The sequence below is a fragment of the Rhinolophus hipposideros genome (genome assembly GCF_964194185.1).
Source record: "Rhinolophus hipposideros genome assembly, chromosome: 19".
In the NCBI taxonomy this organism is placed as follows: domain Eukaryota; kingdom Metazoa; phylum Chordata; class Mammalia; order Chiroptera; family Rhinolophidae; genus Rhinolophus; species Rhinolophus hipposideros.
Genome location: NC_138065.1, coordinates 32,588,384 through 32,608,011, shown reverse-complemented (window position 1 = coordinate 32,608,011; position 19,628 = coordinate 32,588,384). Strand labels below are relative to the sequence as shown.

The following is a 19,628-nucleotide window of genomic DNA, read 5'->3' as shown; positions in this document are numbered from 1 at the left end:
TCATTATCTATGCTGAATATATTCCAGATACAAGAGGCATTAACACGAAGAACATATACATCACACATAGAATGTTCTACTACAGAATTAAAGAAATAGGACAGTAACCTGTGCCTTCTTGACTTCTTGCATGACTCTAGTTTGGGGTGGGAGATAAGGAGAAACAAGTAAATACCTCATTTTCCCCCCATTGGGTTTTTACCTTTTTCACAGACTGGTATTTCAGGATCCCAGGTGTTATTGGCTTTGCAACGAATCTGACTGCTGCCCTTCAAAGTAAATCCATTATTACATTTGAATGTCACACTGTCGTTGTAGAAATATGGGGCTTCTTTGTCAGATATCTGGTATCCATTTGCGACGTGGACACGTGAGCACTGAACAGCAGGGAGGGAAAGTTTACAGAGAGGAGCAGGGCCACTCCAGATGCCCCTCTCCTGATTGTTGCTTGTACAATGGATGGTGCTCTCCCCAATGAGGTTGAATGTTACTCCTCTCTCTGGCCCGGGGTTACATGTGTAAGTGACTGTGGTTCCATATAGAATGTCTTCTGAGGAACTCCCTGTGTGTTTCCCATTGATGATAACAGGGGGTGGTGGGCAGGTGATTTCTGAAGAGATGAGAAGTTACTGTAGAATTCTGTTGCAGTATTGACACCATAAAAGAGAAATGAAGCTAGTAATGAAGCTGCAGTTATCACATTTCCTGGACGATATGGTCAAGTTTTGATGATACAAGTTATTTCATGATATATGTAAAATTCAACTCAAACAGGTTTCATAATGGAAACCTTTGTTAGAAGTGAACATGTATGTCAATGTCATATTGTGAGGCAGTAAAGTCCAGTAGTAAATTATTAATTGAAAAATAGTCTCTTTTTAATAACCAATTGGTGAATAAAAGGCACAATGAAATAGAATTAAGCTTTTCTGAGTACCATCTTTGTCCTAGGATGATGTGATACTTTGGCCAAGAATGTTGATTGAGCATCTACTTTTTGACAGGCAATTTTCTCATGTACAAAGTAGGGATAGTACCATTTAATTATAACAGCTTTGAAGTCTGCATTCTTATGCTGACTTTACAGATGAGGGACTAGAGATTCAGAGAAGTTACATAAATTGCCCAAGATCATATTAAGCAATAGATACAGAATATGAGATAATATCCCACACAAATCTTTTTCTCCACTAAACTACGGTATACCCAAATTGAGCATGGTAGATTACATACTCACCACTTTCATCAATCTTATATTTCTAAATCATAAAACAGAACCAGTCATTAAACACATTTAAATTAAGTGATTTTTATGTTTGGAAGTAGAAAGAGGTGACAGTAGAAAGACAGCAAAACTGTGCAACCTTAACTGTTGACAAAGTTAATAGAATATAATATTCTCATTCCAATAACATGGCCTAAAATAGAAATCTCCCAATAAAAGCATAGCTCTCACATTGTTTCAGGTTCTCTGTTATTTTTGCTACTCACCTTTACAAAGACGAATTTCCATAAACCAAGGAATCGCACCTTGACACTGCTGATAAACACTCTCACCTAATCGGTACCTAGAGACAGAGTCATGTCATTTTGACAGCTGGAGATGACTAAGCTAAGCAAGAGCTAGTGGCTCAAAAGCAAACTCACCACTTTCAGGACAAGAAGCAATAGGAACAAAAATATAGCCAGCCTCAGCACCACCCATCCATTGCATAGGCATAGTTTCCATGGATAGAAAAAAAGCACGATCAACATTTTCGTGAACACATGACAGGGAAGGGTCTTTGAGATAAACTCTTACACAGAGCCTGCAGTGTGCACTGAAAAGACAGACCTAGTTCAGACGTCGCCAACACTCACCCTTCATCGCAAGAAGAGTTAACATCCAGTCTAATAAATTGATCCCGGGGTTTTTCATACAGATATTTTCCTATGGGTTCACATTCTGCCACTAAGAAAAGAGACTAGGATGAGAAATCAACTCAAGGCAATCTCAAAACCACAAAACACCTACATTCAAAGCCTGGCACCTTTGCATTTGGGGGCAGTGGGTGTCCACACCCCCTCAGAGGTACAATGTAAAGATTCTTCTCCCACTAGCACATAGCCAACGTCACAGATATATTTTATGGATGTTCCAGGGTCAAAGCGGATCCTGTGTCTATCTTCCTTTTGCCCATTGAGGATTTTAGGAGGAGCTTGGCACTCTAAAAGAAAGGGAGACAATTTTTCTTATAGAACATCAAAAGGAAGAAACAGGCCAAAAAATTGTTGTTAAAGCTACAATTTTACTCTGGTGGCAGTTATAATGGTACAGAAAGTATCTTGCAGCCCAGCTTAGGGTAGTTGAAAGCAGTGGTTCTCCATCTTTTTCTCTATTCATCACTTCGACTGCTGCAGATTTTATTCAGTTCCCACTTGGTGCTCTAACTCTTCACCTGTCGCTTCCTTTCTTAAGGAATCGCCTTGTATGCTTTTAATGGGAGATTCTGATAGAGCCATGCAGTGGGGGCTTTGCTGACTTCCCTTTTAAGAAATCTCATTTAGGACAAACAAGCATTTTTTTCTCTCCCTAAAGAAGTGGGCAACTTAGTGGTCTTTAGTATTTCCTCCCCCACGGATACTCCCACAAAATGACACAATGCTGGGGGCAGTGTCAAGAAAGCCTTCTAAAGACTATGCGAATGAACTAATCAGAGTCAGTTTTGGGGACGCAGAGAAAAAACCGAGAGTGGTTAGATGGGTGTGTGGGAGGGGGTTGGGGATAAGGGGAAAGGTGAAGGGATTTGGAAGCAGCTGGTAACCACAAGATGGCCTCAGGGTTTTTTTTTTGAAAATTAATTTGGGGAAGGTATTCTATAATGTTGTAAAGATTTTGTTAGGTATCCGATGGACATGCGTCCTATTTGGGAGACCACCTCAGGGATACTGTGGATACCTGATCATGGCATTGTACATCAGAAGCTAAACATTAATGAATGCCAACTATAATTTTATATATATAATGTGATGGTTCAGTGTGAGGTAGGAGGGATAGTGGATGGGGGGAGGGGGGTTCACAGTATGAGGGATATAAATGATGAACGTCTAAGTATTACCTTGTTTTGTACACCTGAAACTAATAAATAAATTAATTAATTAAAAAAAAAAAAAAGAAAGAAAGCCTTCTATATAATTTATATTCGCTATGCATGTTTAGTAGAATTGAGGGAACTAGAACCTGGGAAAGACCCTGTTCAAGTCCATAACCTCTTCCTCTCACTCTCGAAAAGATGAACCAGTAGTATTCTTTCTGAATATTGGAACACCCACCCTTCTCACAGACTGGTGCGGATGGCTCCCACGTGCCTTGGGCATTACATCGGATTCCCTTGCTGCCCTTCAAGGTGAAGCCATTCAAGCAAGCAAATACCACAGTGTCATTATAGGAATATTTATCTTTCTTCCCAGATGATATTTGGCCTCTTAGGATCTGGGGAGGTTGACACTGAGTCGCAGGAACAGAAAGTTCACAGCGCGGGGCAGGGCCACTCCACATCCCAGTCTTCTGACTGTCAGTGGTACAACGGATGGTGTTCTCCCCAATCAGGATGAAGTTCACTCCCTTCTCTGGGTCCGGGTCACAAGTGTAAGTGACTGTGCTTCCATATGGGACATTCATTGAAGGGTGGCCTGTATGTCTTCCATTGAGAATGGGAGAAGGTGGCAGGCAAAGAATTTCTAGAGAAATTACAGAGAGAGATGACAAGATTTTTGCTGTGCTGTAAACAAAGAAGCAAGTAGTCATAGCCTGATACCACTCTCACCTCCTGGGTTGAGGGACAGTGATATTTGAATCTGTCATGAGTCAGTTAAGGCAGGTATAGCATTAGAATTCCAACAGTATGATTTGAATTGTAATCCCTGAATACTTCTACTCTGCTGATCCTTGCTTTTGTTTTACTGAATATACAGTCTCCTTTATGTTCATGGCCTGGCTGGCAAGTCTACTTAGATTTCAGAGGAAGAAAAGCCCAGGAACACTGTTTTCATTGAGTAAGCAGAGAATAAAGTTGTAACTGAAGGCTCTTCAGTGAAGAATATATCCCTTAAAGAGGTCTAGGAGAGATGTTTGCTCTATAAGCCTCTGTATAGTAATGACTGGACCAAAAGCTCTTAGTTAAGCTGAGAATGCAGTGTACTGTTGAGCCTCTGACAAAGAACTCGTTGCAAACCACAAGTTGCCTGACCTACCTTCACAAACAGGCATCTTGGTCCATAAAGCTTCCTGTCCAACAATTACACACCTACTGGAAGGTTGGCCTTGTAATCGATACCTGGAGATAGAGGGTGGTCATTCAGAACTATCAGGCAGTTGGTCTTGGGGAACATTAACCTCTACTTAAAGTCCATGACAAATTCACTTAATTCATGTGCAACAACTACTTTTATTAGCATTATCTCTCAGCCTCACCCCAGGGTGTCCATAGATCCTCACAGAGGAGCTTTCAGAGGTCACACCATGCATATGTAATCCAAATGAAGTAAATCACATAGATCCTTTAGACACTCACCCTTCATTACAGGAAAAGTTCACAGTTTTGCCAACCCGAAGACTTGGAGGCCCCTTCATCTGCCCATTGAGAAGTGGTCCTGGAGGTTTACACCGTGCTTCTAAGGAAACAAGCCAAAGGTGTGCAAAGCATTACAATAACCAAATAGTCCAATTACTGAAAGTTGATTTTAAATTTTGGTTACCTTTGCATGTGGGAATGACAGCACTCCAGTATCCTGACGACAAACAGCTAATGGTCTTTTCTCCAACAAGCAAGTAGCCAGGTTCACAGCTGTAAGTCACAGAAAAACCAGGGACAAAGGGGCCAACGTTCTTTCCTGTGTGATGTCCATTGGGGATCATGGGAAGTGGTGGACACTCCAGAGGGAAATCTTCAAATGTTAGAAGAAAGGTGATCAGATGATACATCTTACACAATCTAGATTTTGACTTAGTAAACGGATCCAAATAAATGTCACATGATCTATGGAACCAGTCATCATTAATTTCCAACTCAATCTTTTAAAGATCAAACAGTTATGGTTTATTTATATACATTTTATATCAGAAGTAGCACATTATTTTCCATTTTTGTTACACTTTATGATTTGTCTGTGAAAAATTTCAATTACTCAAAAAATGTCTATTCTACCCTCTCATCCTACTCTTAAATCTATTGTCCACTCCAAAAGTACCATGTTATTAGTTAGGGATTCATCTTGCTAGATATTAGTGACATAGTTTTATGGGATCCTATATGTGATACGCACACATGCACACACACACACACAGATAAAGGGTGTGTACATGTGTACTAAATACATCTTACTCTATGCCTTCCTTTCTTTGCTGAATAATCTATGATATCTTTCTGGGTCAATACATATAGTTCTACCTAAATCTTTATAAAGGCTTAATTATTTTCTATAATCACCTCATTTTGTGACTCTCTTCAGATAGTCCTTACATCCAAGATTATATATCTATCTATAAATAGATAGAATCATATTTTTCTAATAATAGATTTTCAACTCATTAATCAATTTAGAATAGATCAACATTGTTCTTCACTAAGAAAATTAAGAGCTAATTTTGATGGCATAATCTTTGTCAAATATGCCAGTCCCTGTAATTATATATTGAAATTCAGATTTAGATTTCAGCAGCAACATAAACAAACCAAAAAAAAAAGGAAAAGAAGAACTTACAGTAGTCCCTACTTTTAAAGTCATTTGATCAGAAATGTTATGCTTAGGAGATGACTTGGGAAAATAGTGGATTTCTTCAGAAAGTGTTCACAGACACCACAGACAACAAGGTATCGTTTCTATCAGACTATATTAACAGCTACTTATAGATGAGTTTTAAATCCACTGGGTGTATTTTTGCTAATAGATTTCACATTTCTTCTACTTTTAACATTAACCCTGATATATAGTTCATAACCACCCAATTTGCATAGCACCAACCAATTCTGGCCCCCATCCTTGTAAGGTTTAACGATTCAGCTATTAGGTATGTTCAGTTTCCTATTCCCATTATACTTTGAAAGGCTTTGCTCTATTGATGTTTGTTAAATGAACATTTATATACCCATGACTAAAAAAAAACAGGAAATCACAATTTTCACACTTTCCCTTGCTTCTTCCCTTGCCCTCACCATTTATACATCCACACTTTTCTTCCTTCATTATGATACAGAACTTGATCTGCACAGAAATGCAAGGCTCCAACCTCCCAACTCAGTTTTATCTTGGTTCTTACTCACCACTCTCACAGGTTGGTAATGGTGTCGGTCCCCAAGTTTTGTTTGCTTGGCACCAAACAGACCTGTTTCCTTTCATGGTGAAGTTGGTATAACAGGTAAATGTCACAGAATCACCATGTCTGTATGGTGGCTTAGATCTTTTATCTTTGTATCCTCCTGGTACTATGGGTTCAGCACAAATGGAATTTCTGTTGTAATATTCACATATAGGAGCAGCTTTGTCCCAGATTCCTTTCATTTGGTCATTACTTATACAAAAAAGATTTCTGTCTCCAATTAGGCGGAAGCCATGTGAACAGGAGTACCTTACCAAACTGTTAATACGTATGGGGCCAGAAACATAACCATTCCAGCCATTTTTGATAGGAGGAGGAGGGTCACAAGAAATCCCTGAAAAGTAGAAAAAGAAATACGTGGTCATGCTGATTATAACAACAAAAGATTCAAATTTAGGTTAAGCATCCAAATACAAGTCATGTCAAGTTTTCAGACAGACTAAAATTTTTATAATTTATTTCTTACTCATAATCCCTGCTTATTCCCAGACTCCTAAATTCTTACCTTTTTCTTGATCTTCAGCAAACAAGTCAATATAGGATTTATAAGCACCATCTTGACCCAATAGTGACAATGAAACAATTTATTGAGTAGTTCTGAATCTAATAAATTTAAATAATGAAACAAAAGGCAAACAGCACATGAAAATAATTGTTAACGACAAGCTAATCACATGTGGGGAGGTAACGTGGACTAGTGAAATAGGGTTCAGTAGATCTGGTTTCAAATCCTCACTGTCATTCAATAGCTGTGTGACCTTAGGCAAGTCTTACCCTCCCTAAGCCTCAGTTTCCTAGGTTGTCGTATAAATCAAGCTACTTCATAAGGTTGAATTGAGAATCCAACGAGAGAAAACTACCTGAAAGGGGCAAGTACAAAACCTGGAACATACAAATTATTTGATACCCGTTTGAAACACACATCTGGGGCTACAAGTGGTGAAAGTACTTCTGTCCTACGACAGATACTGCAGTCTCACGATAGTCATTTGTCATCCTTTTATGCTGGACCCCTTTGAAAAAGCCACAGGAAGTGATTAGAGGTTTGGAATAATAACCCCACATCCTTTATTTACTTGATCTCATGTGCATGAAGGATATTAATTGTTTATAGCTGTGTTGGTATATGCACGTCTTTCCTGAATGAGTCTCAGAGTAAAGGGAAAATTGGCAACCTCCAGAACTTCCTGTTGATTTCCACTTAGCTCCAGGAGGGCTCATCAGTAGAGGAAATGGAATAAGGAAGGCATGGCCAAACCGTTTCAGCACAGCAGTGCTACTCAGTTTCAGTAGGGGTAACCATCTTAATACAAATACAATACAATACAATACAATACAAATGTAGTCAACTGAATAAAATTAGTTTGAGTCTGCATTCTAGAACATACAGAAGAGTACACATATGGATAAGATGTTATAATGGATAAATGCAAGAAAGCACACCAAAAATCAAGAGGTATGATCCATACTTAACTATTTTTGCTTTCTACTCACATTCACAGACAGGAAACTTATTATTCCAGAGTACTCTCATTCCCTCTGCAACACATTGACTAGAAGATTTTCCATTTAACCGATACCTTAAATAATAAGGGGTAGCAAATGTCACCAGAACAAACCAATTCTCACTTGCATGGAATTAATCACTTCTCTCAAGTATAAGGCATTAATGAGCTCTATTTTTAAACATTTCTGGCTTAAGAACAAAGTCCAAGAATATGAATTATCTCAGTTATGTGATGACTTCAGACCAGGTAAAAGCACAGTGAAAAAGAAAATCCTAATGATTATATTCTTTTTAAAAAATTTCTCCTTTTTCTCTTTGGCGTCCAAATGTCAAGATTCTGTTGACCATTTAGAAGGAAAAAGCTCAGTTACTAATGAAGAAATATCAAAGACCCAGTTCCCTAAGCTCACTGCAAAGAGCCCATCTTACTGAACCCCCATCATCTATTCATTTGCCATAATAGGAGCCTTAACTTCTGACACCAAACTTTGTTTTTCCAAATGATGAATGGACAATTCCCAGCTTTGGCTGGCCATGCACCATACATAGACTTGGATAAAGCCAATAGGATTTACTTAATCAGAGAATTCCTAGTAATAAAGGTAAAGAAAAAGAGGGGGGGAAATCAGAAAGAGGAAAAAAAAATTCACTATCTTTAGAGATCACATTTTGCAATGCTTAGCTATGAATCACAGGTCTCAATTCTGGGCCGGTCACCTCACACTCACCCCTCATCACAAATAAATGAAACCTCTGCCCCAAGCTGGAGACTAGGAGGAACCACCACATGGCCGTTGAGAAGTTCGTTTGGAATGGCATCACATGATTTCACTAGGAAAAAAGAGACAAAGCTAGCCTGTGAAGAGTCAGGAAACAGTTGAGTTTCCTTAAGATGGAATAATGTTTTAGGCACCTTCACATTTGGGGGCTCTATGGCTCCAGGTTCCCATGGATGTACACTGCATAGAGTCAGCTCCAATGAGAGTGTAGCCAGGCTCACAGCTGTAGGACACTTCCTGTCCAGTTGGAAAGAATTCTTTATCCATTTTGTTATAATTACCATGGTGGATATGTGGAGGTGGGAGACACCCTGAGAAAAGAGCAGGACCAGAGGCCTTTTATTTCCGAAATAAGAACTTTCTTCTATACAACCTAAGCCAACACGGTGTTGGCAGGTGTGGGATGAAGGTGGTCACATCATCTCTCCTAAGTGTAAAGCAGAGAGTCTTTTGATGAGGTGGAGTGGGGCTAACGTGCATTACTTTTTTTAGATGTGATAAACCATGCAACTATCTGCTTTCCCTATCTCGACCTGTGCTAGAAAACATTACATCCATTCATCATTTTCTACTTCATTTAACTAAATGATCTCAGATGTCCTCTATAATATTGTAGCCAAGAGAACCAAACTTTTGTAATACATGTTTCACCATCAAAAATCTGTGTCTTTTTCCTGCTTCCCAACTCAGGTTAATGAAGATACTGAGCCTTGAAGAAGGGGCTCCCAACGTTGCCAGGTTTTTGTAAGTCAGAAATTTCTCAATAAGAGTAGGGGAGAAAGGGAGACAAGGGGAAGAGACTCAACCTTAATTCGCCTTATTCCATGAGTCTACATTTTTCAGTATAAGAAGGTATAATGTTTATAGTATTTTGAATCAAATTCTGACATCAGCCAATTTCCTCCATTGGCATGGCCAATAGGATTGAGAGTTTATATTGTTCTCACTTAACTAAAACCTAATCAGATATATGTTGTGGAAAAACCTCTGATCTCTGGCTCTGATACTATCCTTTTATTTTTTATTTTTTGTAGTGTCTTCTCATTTTCCCACATTAATGTAGATCTAGCACTTTCCCGGTATATGGTAAATCTCCTACCTCTTCAACGTTTAGATATTATTTTTAAAGTTTACTTTCAAAGTCTTTAACCAGGATACCCAACCACATATACGATCTTTCTCCTCCTCTTCTCATAGCCATCATGTATCTCTTCCTCTAAAAGTCTCCTTTTATTTCTAGGTCCCCAAATTTTCAGCCCAACTCACCCTTGAAGCACTTCGGCAGTGGAGGATTCCATTTACTGTTTGGTTGGCACCATAGTATATTGCTTCCTTTCATGGTAAAGCCAGGCTTACACTTGAACATCACAGCATCATTTAAAGAAAAAGAATGTTTAAATCCAGATTCCATAATTCCATTTTCCACTTCTGGAATTGGGCACTTGACTAGATCAATACACTGAGGGGGAGGGCTGCTCCAGATGCCCACTTGACTGTCTTTGCTGGTGCAGTATATTGACTTCGCACCCACGAGATCAAACAGCTTTTTCCCGTTGTGTCCACTGTGGCACTCATAAGTCACCACCATTCCATAATAAAACTCGCTACTGCTGCTGTGAAAGTACCCATGGAAGATGGGTGGGGGTGACTCACAAGGAATAGCTTTTTGCGGGGTTGGCAGGAAAAGAGAGAAGACATGTAAATGTTATAACTTCTGGGAATTTTGTCTTCAGTCTTGCAAACCAAACTCTAATTCAGGCTACCATTAACCCATATTGTTGCAATTGTGTACCTTTATCTCTCAGATGGCTCTAAATAGGAAGTAGCAAGGTAGAAAGGTACATGAAACTTCTCTGATGAAAAACTCAAAAAATTATGATCTGGTTACTAGTACCCATCCCCAGAATATAAATAAACTGTTGTAGGAGGCACCTAGGGTGGCCTACATTTTGCATGGAATAAAGTTGGCAATGTGCAATCTCATGGCATATTTTAGATTTAAGCACTATTCAGTATGAAACAACCTATCATCAAAGGAGAGTAATCAAAGGAGAGTAATCAAAGAAAAGTGTGGTAGGATTGCAGGAAGGGGAGTGGATTAGAAGAAGATATACAAACCACAGCTCTGTGCCCAGAACTTCCCAAACCAAGTGTAACCTTCCTGAGTTACTCATTTTGATGTGTAGATGTGGGGAGTTGCATGTCCACATTTGTGCTTCTGAAAGATAATTTGTGCAGTAGGAGATGTGTATAGAAGATGTGCTGGGCCAGTGGAGACCAGAGTTAGAAAGGTGAATTAGAAGGGGATAAGAGGAATTACATAGGGTACAATAAAGGGACTGTTTTACTCACATTCACAGAAAGGCATGTCCTTATCCCAGATTACAGTATTGTCTGAGATAATACATGTAGCAGATGAGTCACCAATGAGTCGGTATCTAAAGACAAAGAGATAAGTGACCATCTCCCAGCTAGATATACATTTTAGGAATTCTTAGTTTTTTGTCCACTGAAAGAATGGCAAAGAATGGAATATCATGTATTATAAGTAGTGGTGATAGACTAAAGAATCATATAAAAAGTTCAACAATCTAAACCCAAATTAAGTTTGATCTCCTGGAGATATAAAATTGGAAGAAGAGTAGATCAAGCTTCTTTCTCTTCCAGGAATCCTCTCTAGTTTGTAATCTCTAGAGCAATTCAGGAAGGTGATTCTCTTTTTGCTTATCTATTTTTAAGGATAAGTGGAAATTACTCAGATCTCTTTTGGAAGACTGGTAGTTTCTTGTTGAAACTATTTTAATATCCATGTACACTGGAGATGTCTCCTGCCAACTCACCCTTCATCACAAGAATATGTAATTGTTGACCCAAACACGATACCCATGGGTGTGAGGACAGAGCCATGGAGGAGTTCTCTAGGACTCACACATGATTTACCTACAAGGAAAAACAAAACAAAACAGAATTTGGGATTGGGATTTGGGGTGACTTTTGTGTTTTATATTAAATCCCAATTTAACTGGACTTATTGACTATCCTATTCATGTTTATTCAAAAACATTTTTGACATTTACAAAACTTCTGTCTTCCAAAGGACAGTTAACTCCATAACAGTATTTGTTCAAAGTGGATGCAAACATTTGTGGTCATCCATAGTTTATAATCTCTATTTCCCCTTTTTATATTTTGTCATTTGATGACATCAACTATAAAGTGGCTTAAAAACATAAAGTCACTGTCATCATTTCCTTTCTACAACTCATTCTTTACCCCCTGACTTTCATTCAATTAGTCACCAAATTTCAGTGACTGAATTCCAGAAATCTCTCTCCAGACCAACTACTTTACCACTGCTGTAATCTCTCATGGGATCATTAACAAAACTCACCTTTCTAACTCTGGTCTCCATTCACCATGTACATCTTCTGTGCACATCTACCACTGCACTGCACACATTATCTTTCAGAAGCACAAATGTGGAAGTGCAACTCCCCACATTTAAAAACATATGACTTCCCATTGTTTATTGGGGAAATAAATGCATGGCCTGTCACAATTAAGCTTCAAACCACAAAATCAACTACTATTCCTCACCATGTACCTTATCCTCCAACCACACTGAATTTTTCTTTTTCCAAAGACATCATGTTCTTTCACACCTCTATGCTTGTGCCTATGCTGTTTCTTTTGCCTGTAATGCCTCCATTTCCCTAATTCTCCTAGATAGAATTTATTATTTACTTCTCTATGATCTCATAGAATTTTATTGCTATGAATAAATAAAGTATATCATAGTATAGTATTTGTTTAAAAGTTAAATTTACAATTAATATAGGAGTTCCTCAAAGGAAGGGACTAGCAGGTTTTTATGGTTCTTCCCAGCCCTGTCATTTAGCCTAAGGCTTCATACCTAGTAGTTACTCAAAAATATCTCTTGAATTAAATAGGGTAGAAATAAAGTGAAACTAATATTCCTTGTATACTAACTTCTAACCTCACTCTAACACAGTACAGAGAGCATAGAGCAAGGTCATAGAGATTATAGAAAACCAGGGCTGGCCAGCTGTGATGATTTAACCTCTGATGATTTAACCTCAATACCCAATGCCCTTAGGAGTAAAAGAAAACATGGGGAACCCAGGAAATCTTCCCCCTCCTCGCCTTAATTTGAGATGAGTTACTAATTCACTGGTCTTTTATCTTGAAAAATAACAGGTTAGCCCATAGAGATACACTAATAGACCCAAAGATGCCTTTACTACAGATTACTCACGTTTACAGTATTTCTTAGCATCTGACCACCTGGAGGTTTCTAGGCACGTGGTAAAGAATGACTTCTTGCTATACCCAGGAAGGCATTCATATTCCCAAGATGTCCCAACAGCAAACTCAGACTGATCACTCTGAATTTTAGGCTTAGCAAAATCATACACTGGCAGGAACTTACACTGACCTAGAGACAAAGATCACAGGAATATCAAAAGTAAGAGAGGCTAAAACTTCTACTCTGCTTCTGTTTTGCCATCAATTACCATATAACTTGCAGTGTGGGTGCATATACAGAGAAATAAGCTCAGACGTTCAGATCTTTTAGGATAGATTTCAGAGGAAGAGCTGGAAAAAAAATAATTTTTCATCAAAGTCCATAAAGACCCTGGAGTTGTTCCATCTTCTTACGACCTCATAAATAAAAACTAAAACCTTATAAAAACTTTTCTGGATGGCACAGGAAACTAAAGTACATCAGGGACCTTATAAGCTCAGCACGTGTATGATCTCCTAAAATTACTTTAATGAATTAACATTACTATTTTAGTCATTAAAGTTTTAGACTATAGCAATAAGAAAATATGCTTATTTATTATTCTTCATTATTGTGTTCCATTAACCTAGTTGTGTAATATGCCTCCTAAGAGAACTTAGTAAATAGATTCTGATGGGTACTAGATAAAAGGAACTAGTTATTTAAAGACAGTTCCCGGTGACTTCAAATAATAATATTATTCTTATTAATAATGAAACAAATCTTATCCCAGGAGATGGATAAGAAACTGTAACACCCAGATACTTGAAGATATACCCAGAAAAGTCATTTTTCTAGGTATGAAAGAGAGCTCAAGTTTTAACTCCAGAATGGCAATATATTTGAATATCAAATTTATAAATCTTTTTTTCACATAAGTATGAAACAGGAACAGGTGAAAGTCAAAGAACTCACATGGTCTAACTGACACAGAGCTAAGTAACTGACACATGGTCTAAGTAAATACAGAGCTCCCAAGGTTGTAGCCAGATCCAGCCTTTCTGTCACTCAACACATCTGTTGGAGAAGTCATATAGACTGGATCTAAGAATAGCTATCATTGTTTGGGACCCAGATCTAATTATAGATACCCTATTTCTTACCTAAACTCCTTTGATTTCCTCCATTAATACCTAGAAATGTCTCCAAGTGCATACCTGTTCAGAACAGCAAGACTGTATAGGGAGAGTCAGGGTTTGACTTCAATGAAGACCAATTCATGACGCTGATATTCCTTGTGTCAATTCACCTTAAGCAAGTGATTTAACCTGCAAATATCCAGTGTGAATAAAAACAATACTAAATGATTCTCCAGAAGCTGGAAAACCACTTTAAATACTCAAGAATTGATCAGCAGCAGTGGACCAAGATGGAACCAAGATTTTGAAGCAGCAAAAGCAGGAAGGTACTTTATAATATGACCTTCTGAGCTGAAAGGAAGTGAAAATCACACTTTTTGGATGAGAAATAATGGGAAATTCTAATCCCCAATAAGGAGACTTGGGGCCTCTCTCTTCTTTGAGGGATGCTTGCTCTAATTAGGATTCAAATTGCTAAAATCCCAAATCACAAGATAGAATTTCCAGCAATCACGATCTCTTCCATATCAAAAAAGGGAAGGTTAATGAATGAATCATTAAATAATATGACATTTCTTAAGGGTTACTGCACCCTCTTCACATCTTTCTAAAATCAGGAATAAAAATCCAGAGTAGATCATGACTAGGCCTAAAATAGAAGATAGTGGCAAGATATTTACATATAGATCCCCCAAACCCTGTTAAAAACTAACTAGGCCAAGCAGCTTTTAGAGAACAGAGTTACATTTAGCTCTTCGTTTAGCTTTACCTTGAATGAATGAAGAATAAATATATAGTATAATAATAATAAAACTAAAAGTTAGGTCAGAAAGCAGTTAGGAGGAGAAATGATTATTAAGAATGAGAATTGTTATAATCAAATGCCTTAACACTGTGATTCCTGGTCATTTGATCATTTTTGAATGACGGTCATGCATATTAACCAAGGTACTGTCTTCAGCACAGAAGATGCATCAGTGAGCATTAGGGACAAGGTTCCCACCCTCATGAAATTTACATTTCAAGAGAGGGAGACAGATCATAAATAAATACCAATAAATAAATAGATGGTATGTAAAGGACATAAATAGTGAAGTGTCAAATGTAATGCACCAAAAGGAAAAGGGGACAGGATGGAATACCCTTCCTTATGATGGGTAAGGAAGACCTCTGAAGAGGAGACATTGAATTTTGATGGAAGGATAAGGAGACAGCCAGTCAAAGCACTGGACAAAAGCATTTTAGGCAGAGGCCTAACGTCAGAGACGCTTTTGCTATGCTTTAAGGAAAGATAGAAGGCAAGTGTGACTGGAATGCAGTGGTCAAAACAGAGTGGGATGACATCAAGTTAAGACAGCTCAACAGTAAGGTAGCTGCATATTATCCTGAGTGGAAGTCATTGGAAGGTTCAAGCAGGAGAATCACACAGCTGACTTACTTTTTAAAAAGAATAGTCTGGCAACTGGGTGGAGAATGGACTGGATTTTTAGTTTCAGAAGCAGAGAATGCAGTCTAGCGGCCACTGTAGTAGTTCAGACACACACAAAAAAATGAGGCTTGGGCCACCACAGCGAGACAGTGAGAAGTGGATGAATTTGGAATATATTTTTGAAGTACAACTGGCTTTTTGTTATATTAGATGTGGGACTAAGAATATGGGAGGATTCAGTAATAGCTTCTAGGCTTTTGACTTGAGCGACTTGGTTGATGTGAACACCAGTGCTAAGAAGAGAAAACCTGGGAAAGGAATAGTTTTTTGGTTTTGGGGTGTGTGTGTATTGTATGATGTTGTAAGAACAGGATTCGTTCCACTTTAGACTTGGTATATTTAACACATTTACTGGGCCTCCAGATGGAGATGCCAGGTAAAGCAGTTGGATGTACAAATTTGCCATTCAGGAGATAGGTCAGGACTATAGATAACAAATATGAGTAATACATATAAGTAATACAAGTATTTAAAGCCATGAGACTGGGTGAGATCTCTTAGGAAGAAGGCATTGAGAAAAACAGAATAGGATCAGTGTTGAGCCCCCAAACCCTCTAAAATTTAGAGTCAGGGCAAAAGGGACTTAGAGCAAACAGACAGGTACAGAAAAAAAATAGATAATAAGAGTGTCCTGTCTTGGAAAATGAGAAAAACTGTTTCAAGAAGGTGGAAGTATTCAACTTTTGCTGAAAGACTGAGAAAGATAAAGACAGAAAAATGATCATTGTATTTGCCAGCATGAAGGTCAGTAGTGAGAATAGTGAGGAAAGAAGCCTGTCAGGAGTGAGTTAAGAAGATAAAGAAATGTGACCAAGTAGTTGATGAGAAGTTTTGCTGAGAAGAGGATGAGAAGAAGGACAGAAAAATGCAGTTCCATTGGGTCACAAGAAGTCCTCTTTCCCTAATAAAGGATGTTCTGGGGCATATTTTATGGGGATGATCTAACAAGTGATATAAATAGTGATGCAAGATGGAATATCCCCAGAAGTAAAGTCCTTACAAATGCAAGAGGGGATGGAATGTGATCAAGAATACAAAAAAAGGAGTTGACTTTTGTCATCAGAAAGGATACTTTTTCCATTGTTAAATGAGGAAAAGAACATTCTTATTGAACTCCTAGTTATATGCTTATGCTAGGATTCATTAGGCAATGAGACAGATAAAAGTCTTGCTCCTCTGGAAATTATATTCCAGTGAGGGATCAAACACAAACAAGTAAATAAACAAGGTTTCATATGATGATAGGTGCTCTTCGGAAAATAGAACATGGTTATGTGATAGTTACCTCGGGTCCAACTGCATCAGATAAGAAAGAAGAGCCAAGTTAGAGTCAAGACCTGAATTTCCAAAAAGAGACAGGCAACAGATGATCTGTAGGAAGAGCATTTCAACAGAGGGAACACCTAGTGCAAAGACTAAACAAATGTGAGCGTGTTCAATAGCAAGAAAGCCAGTGGGGCTGCAGCAGAGGGAATGAGGGTGAGTAGGACAGAGAATTTCAGAGAGGCAGAGGCCTGTAGTCAAGGATAAGGGGCACGGATTTTGTTTTTTTCTCAATGTGATGGGAAGCCCTTAGCACATTTTAAGCTGGAGACAGAAAGGATCTGATCTTAGGTGGAGGTAGATGATTAGAAAACAAGAAAATTCCTATTTGATGATTTTGGCAAGAGCAGAATTTAATAGTGCAGGAAATTTGAATCACTTTATACAAATAGACAAAAGAGGGAAAATACTGGGGAAATACTCTATACAAATATTGGGGAAATACTCTAAGTTGGAAATTTGCTTCCCATATGACTATGCTCATAGCAGTATGCCTTATAGAAACATGCTTCAGAATCTTCCAGAATGCTTGTCAAACTTCAGCTTCCTGGGCCACAGCCCAAACCTGTGAATCTCTGGAGGGTGAGGTGGGAACCTGCACTTAAAAAGGCACCTGAAGAGTTTCTTAAGCATACTCAAGGGCAGGTACTAGCCAAGAGCCATGGGAAAGTCTGGGGAGGGTATACAGTAGGAGCAAATTCAGGATGGGGTCATGGGCAAAATATGAGCAAAGAACCACGAAATGACAGTCAGGAGAGATGATGGACAGTACATTCATGATAGGAAGCAATGGGGAATCGGAGGGCCATGCTTAGGTGAGATCTGATTACAATGGGCTGGAAAAGCTGAAGACATTTGATTTAAAAAAAAAAAAAAAACCCACAGGCAGTAGGAAGCCCTTTAAATTTTTTTGAGCAAGGGAGTGAAGTAATGAAAAAAAAATAGTTCTAAAATTTTGGTTTTCACCATTAGAAAGGGTAAAGACTGGTATCAGAGTGACCTGTAGGAGAGAAGGCTGTTACACAGATAATCATAACGGTTAGGTGTAAAATACTGCTGTGAGCATGAAAATACAAACAGAAGCACATTAGCTATAACAGTTGGCAAATAGGTAGACCTGGTCTTTCATGTGTCTATAGTTAAGTGACCTAGAGGCTGGCCCTGCTCTGGTACCAGGAGGGGATGCTCTGGCATACTTGGAGGGGATGATGAATTGGCAGGGCTGGTGAAGAATTTGATTTTCAACTGATGATAGCCTCTCTGAAATTTAGAAACAGGAATTCAAGGCCTATGAGAAGTCAGGTCTGGAATTATGCGATGCAGAGGTGTTAGAGAAAGTTGCGAATGTGCATTTGTTCAAAAGGAGTTAATACATAGGAGAGAGAGAAAGATGAAGGTAATGGTTTAGAGAAATGTCGGATTAAGGGTCAGGAGACAGTCCAATGTCAGGAAGCAGACCAAATAGTTGTAATAGAACCAATGTGTGCAGTTTCCCTTAACCAACTGGGGGTGGTTGAGCTTAAATGATGGCTCCATAAAATTAAGCCCTTTCAGTCAGTCTTATTACTGACATGTAGTATTAACAACTAACATCTAACTCTCGTTTGCCAATTACATCTGCCATTCAGGGCAGCTCAGTAGGGTGGTAGGGAAGTTTATCACTGGCTTCATTTCCCAAATGACTTGCCAAAAGTCACCCAGTTATTGAGGTCTGCATACAGCAACTTCTTAATGAACTAGGAATTCACTGTACCCTGGAAGTAATTAGAAAGTTACACCCATCTTAATACCAGGAGACGCTAATCATAGCAAATTACAATATTTCTTTAAAATTACCCCAATTTTGAGGAAAATGAGTTATAATAAACATCGAATGAGACCTTCTGAAGCCTTCACCATTACAGATGGTAAATAACACGAAGACAACTGTAATTTTAATTCACTTCTTAACTTTCTAAATAACTCCAGGAGTTGGTCATTTAGGATCTCTTTTCCATGAGATATATAAATCTCATGCCTGGGAGCCAGACATTATTCCTAATCAGGGAAGACAGCGGGAGGATCTGCTGCTCTTACTGGCCAGGAACGACTTCAGAGGATCAGAAACTCCCGCGCCTAATGGAATTTGCTGCAGACTTTCTGCACATCATGGGTAGGTTTTGGTTACGTGGCCCATTAGCGCCGGCAGACCTCTGGGGGCGAGAGCGAGGAGCACCTGGTGAGACCCAGGGGCGGAGAGCCCAGAAAGGACAGACCTAGCACGCCACCTGCCACACCGGGTAGATCACACAGTGCCCCTCTGTGGTACAGCCTCCAGGTCTTGATGGTCCCGGCCCGGGGTGGCGCAAGTGAGGGCATTCAAACCCGAGAGACCCCGGGGGTTTCCCCCAAAGCAAGCGGGAGGAAGGCAAGCATCCGACACTGCCCCCACCTTCTCGCTTTTGACTGTGCTTTGTACCGCGGCACAGAGGCCATCCCTGCCCCAAACGCGTCCCTACCGCCGTGCTCCCCCTCCTAGCTCACCGAGGACCCCTGGCGTGACGACAGCCAAGAAAACCCAGAGCAGGCTGGCGGTGCCCATGCCACAGAGGCAGCCCCAACGGCGGTACGAGTTCCGAGACCCGCGAGCCTCCGGCAGCTCCCGTAGGGCAGGGCTGGAGTAAGAGGCGGCGGCACGCACGGGAAGGTGGGCCCTTAAATAGTGTCTGGCACCACGTGCTCGCTTTGCGCGCACACCTTCGGGCTGTCTGGGGGCGGGACGCCCACACGTGTAAGGGCGGCCCAGGC

At 39.4% G+C, this 19,628-nt stretch overlaps 2 protein-coding genes across 2 annotated transcripts in view; both read right to left on the bottom strand.

Moving 5' to 3' along the window:
• The window catches only part of CR2 (complement C3d receptor 2), a gene marked incomplete at its 5' end in the record, with an annotated part of 33,502 nt that extends 14,080 nt beyond the window's left edge, over positions 1 to 19,422 (bottom strand). The window contains 10 exons of the mRNA XM_081025427.1: positions 203 to 610; positions 1,492 to 1,568; positions 1,861 to 1,951; positions 2,031 to 2,207; positions 3,313 to 3,720; positions 4,234 to 4,316; positions 4,554 to 4,653; positions 4,738 to 4,926; positions 6,303 to 6,692; positions 19,365 to 19,422. Of these exons, the coding sequence (XP_080881553.1) occupies positions 203 to 610; positions 1,492 to 1,568; positions 1,861 to 1,951; positions 2,031 to 2,207; positions 3,313 to 3,720; positions 4,234 to 4,316; positions 4,554 to 4,653; positions 4,738 to 4,926; positions 6,303 to 6,692; positions 19,365 to 19,422 (1,981 nt within the window). The remainder of the gene's footprint in view (positions 1 to 202; positions 611 to 1,491; positions 1,569 to 1,860; positions 1,952 to 2,030; positions 2,208 to 3,312; positions 3,721 to 4,233; positions 4,317 to 4,553; positions 4,654 to 4,737; positions 4,927 to 6,302; positions 6,693 to 19,364) is intronic.
• Positions 8,771 to 14,105, bottom strand: CR1L (complement C3b/C4b receptor 1 like; the record flags this gene model as incomplete). The annotated part of the gene is made up of 6 exons (XM_081025245.1): positions 8,771 to 8,955; positions 9,911 to 10,306; positions 10,997 to 11,082; positions 11,485 to 11,584; positions 12,921 to 13,100; positions 14,054 to 14,105. 6 exons carry the CDS (start codon positions 14,103 to 14,105, stop codon positions 8,771 to 8,773), a joined length of 999 nt encoding a protein of 332 aa, XP_080881371.1.
• Positions 19,423 to 19,628: the final 206 nt, after the last annotated feature.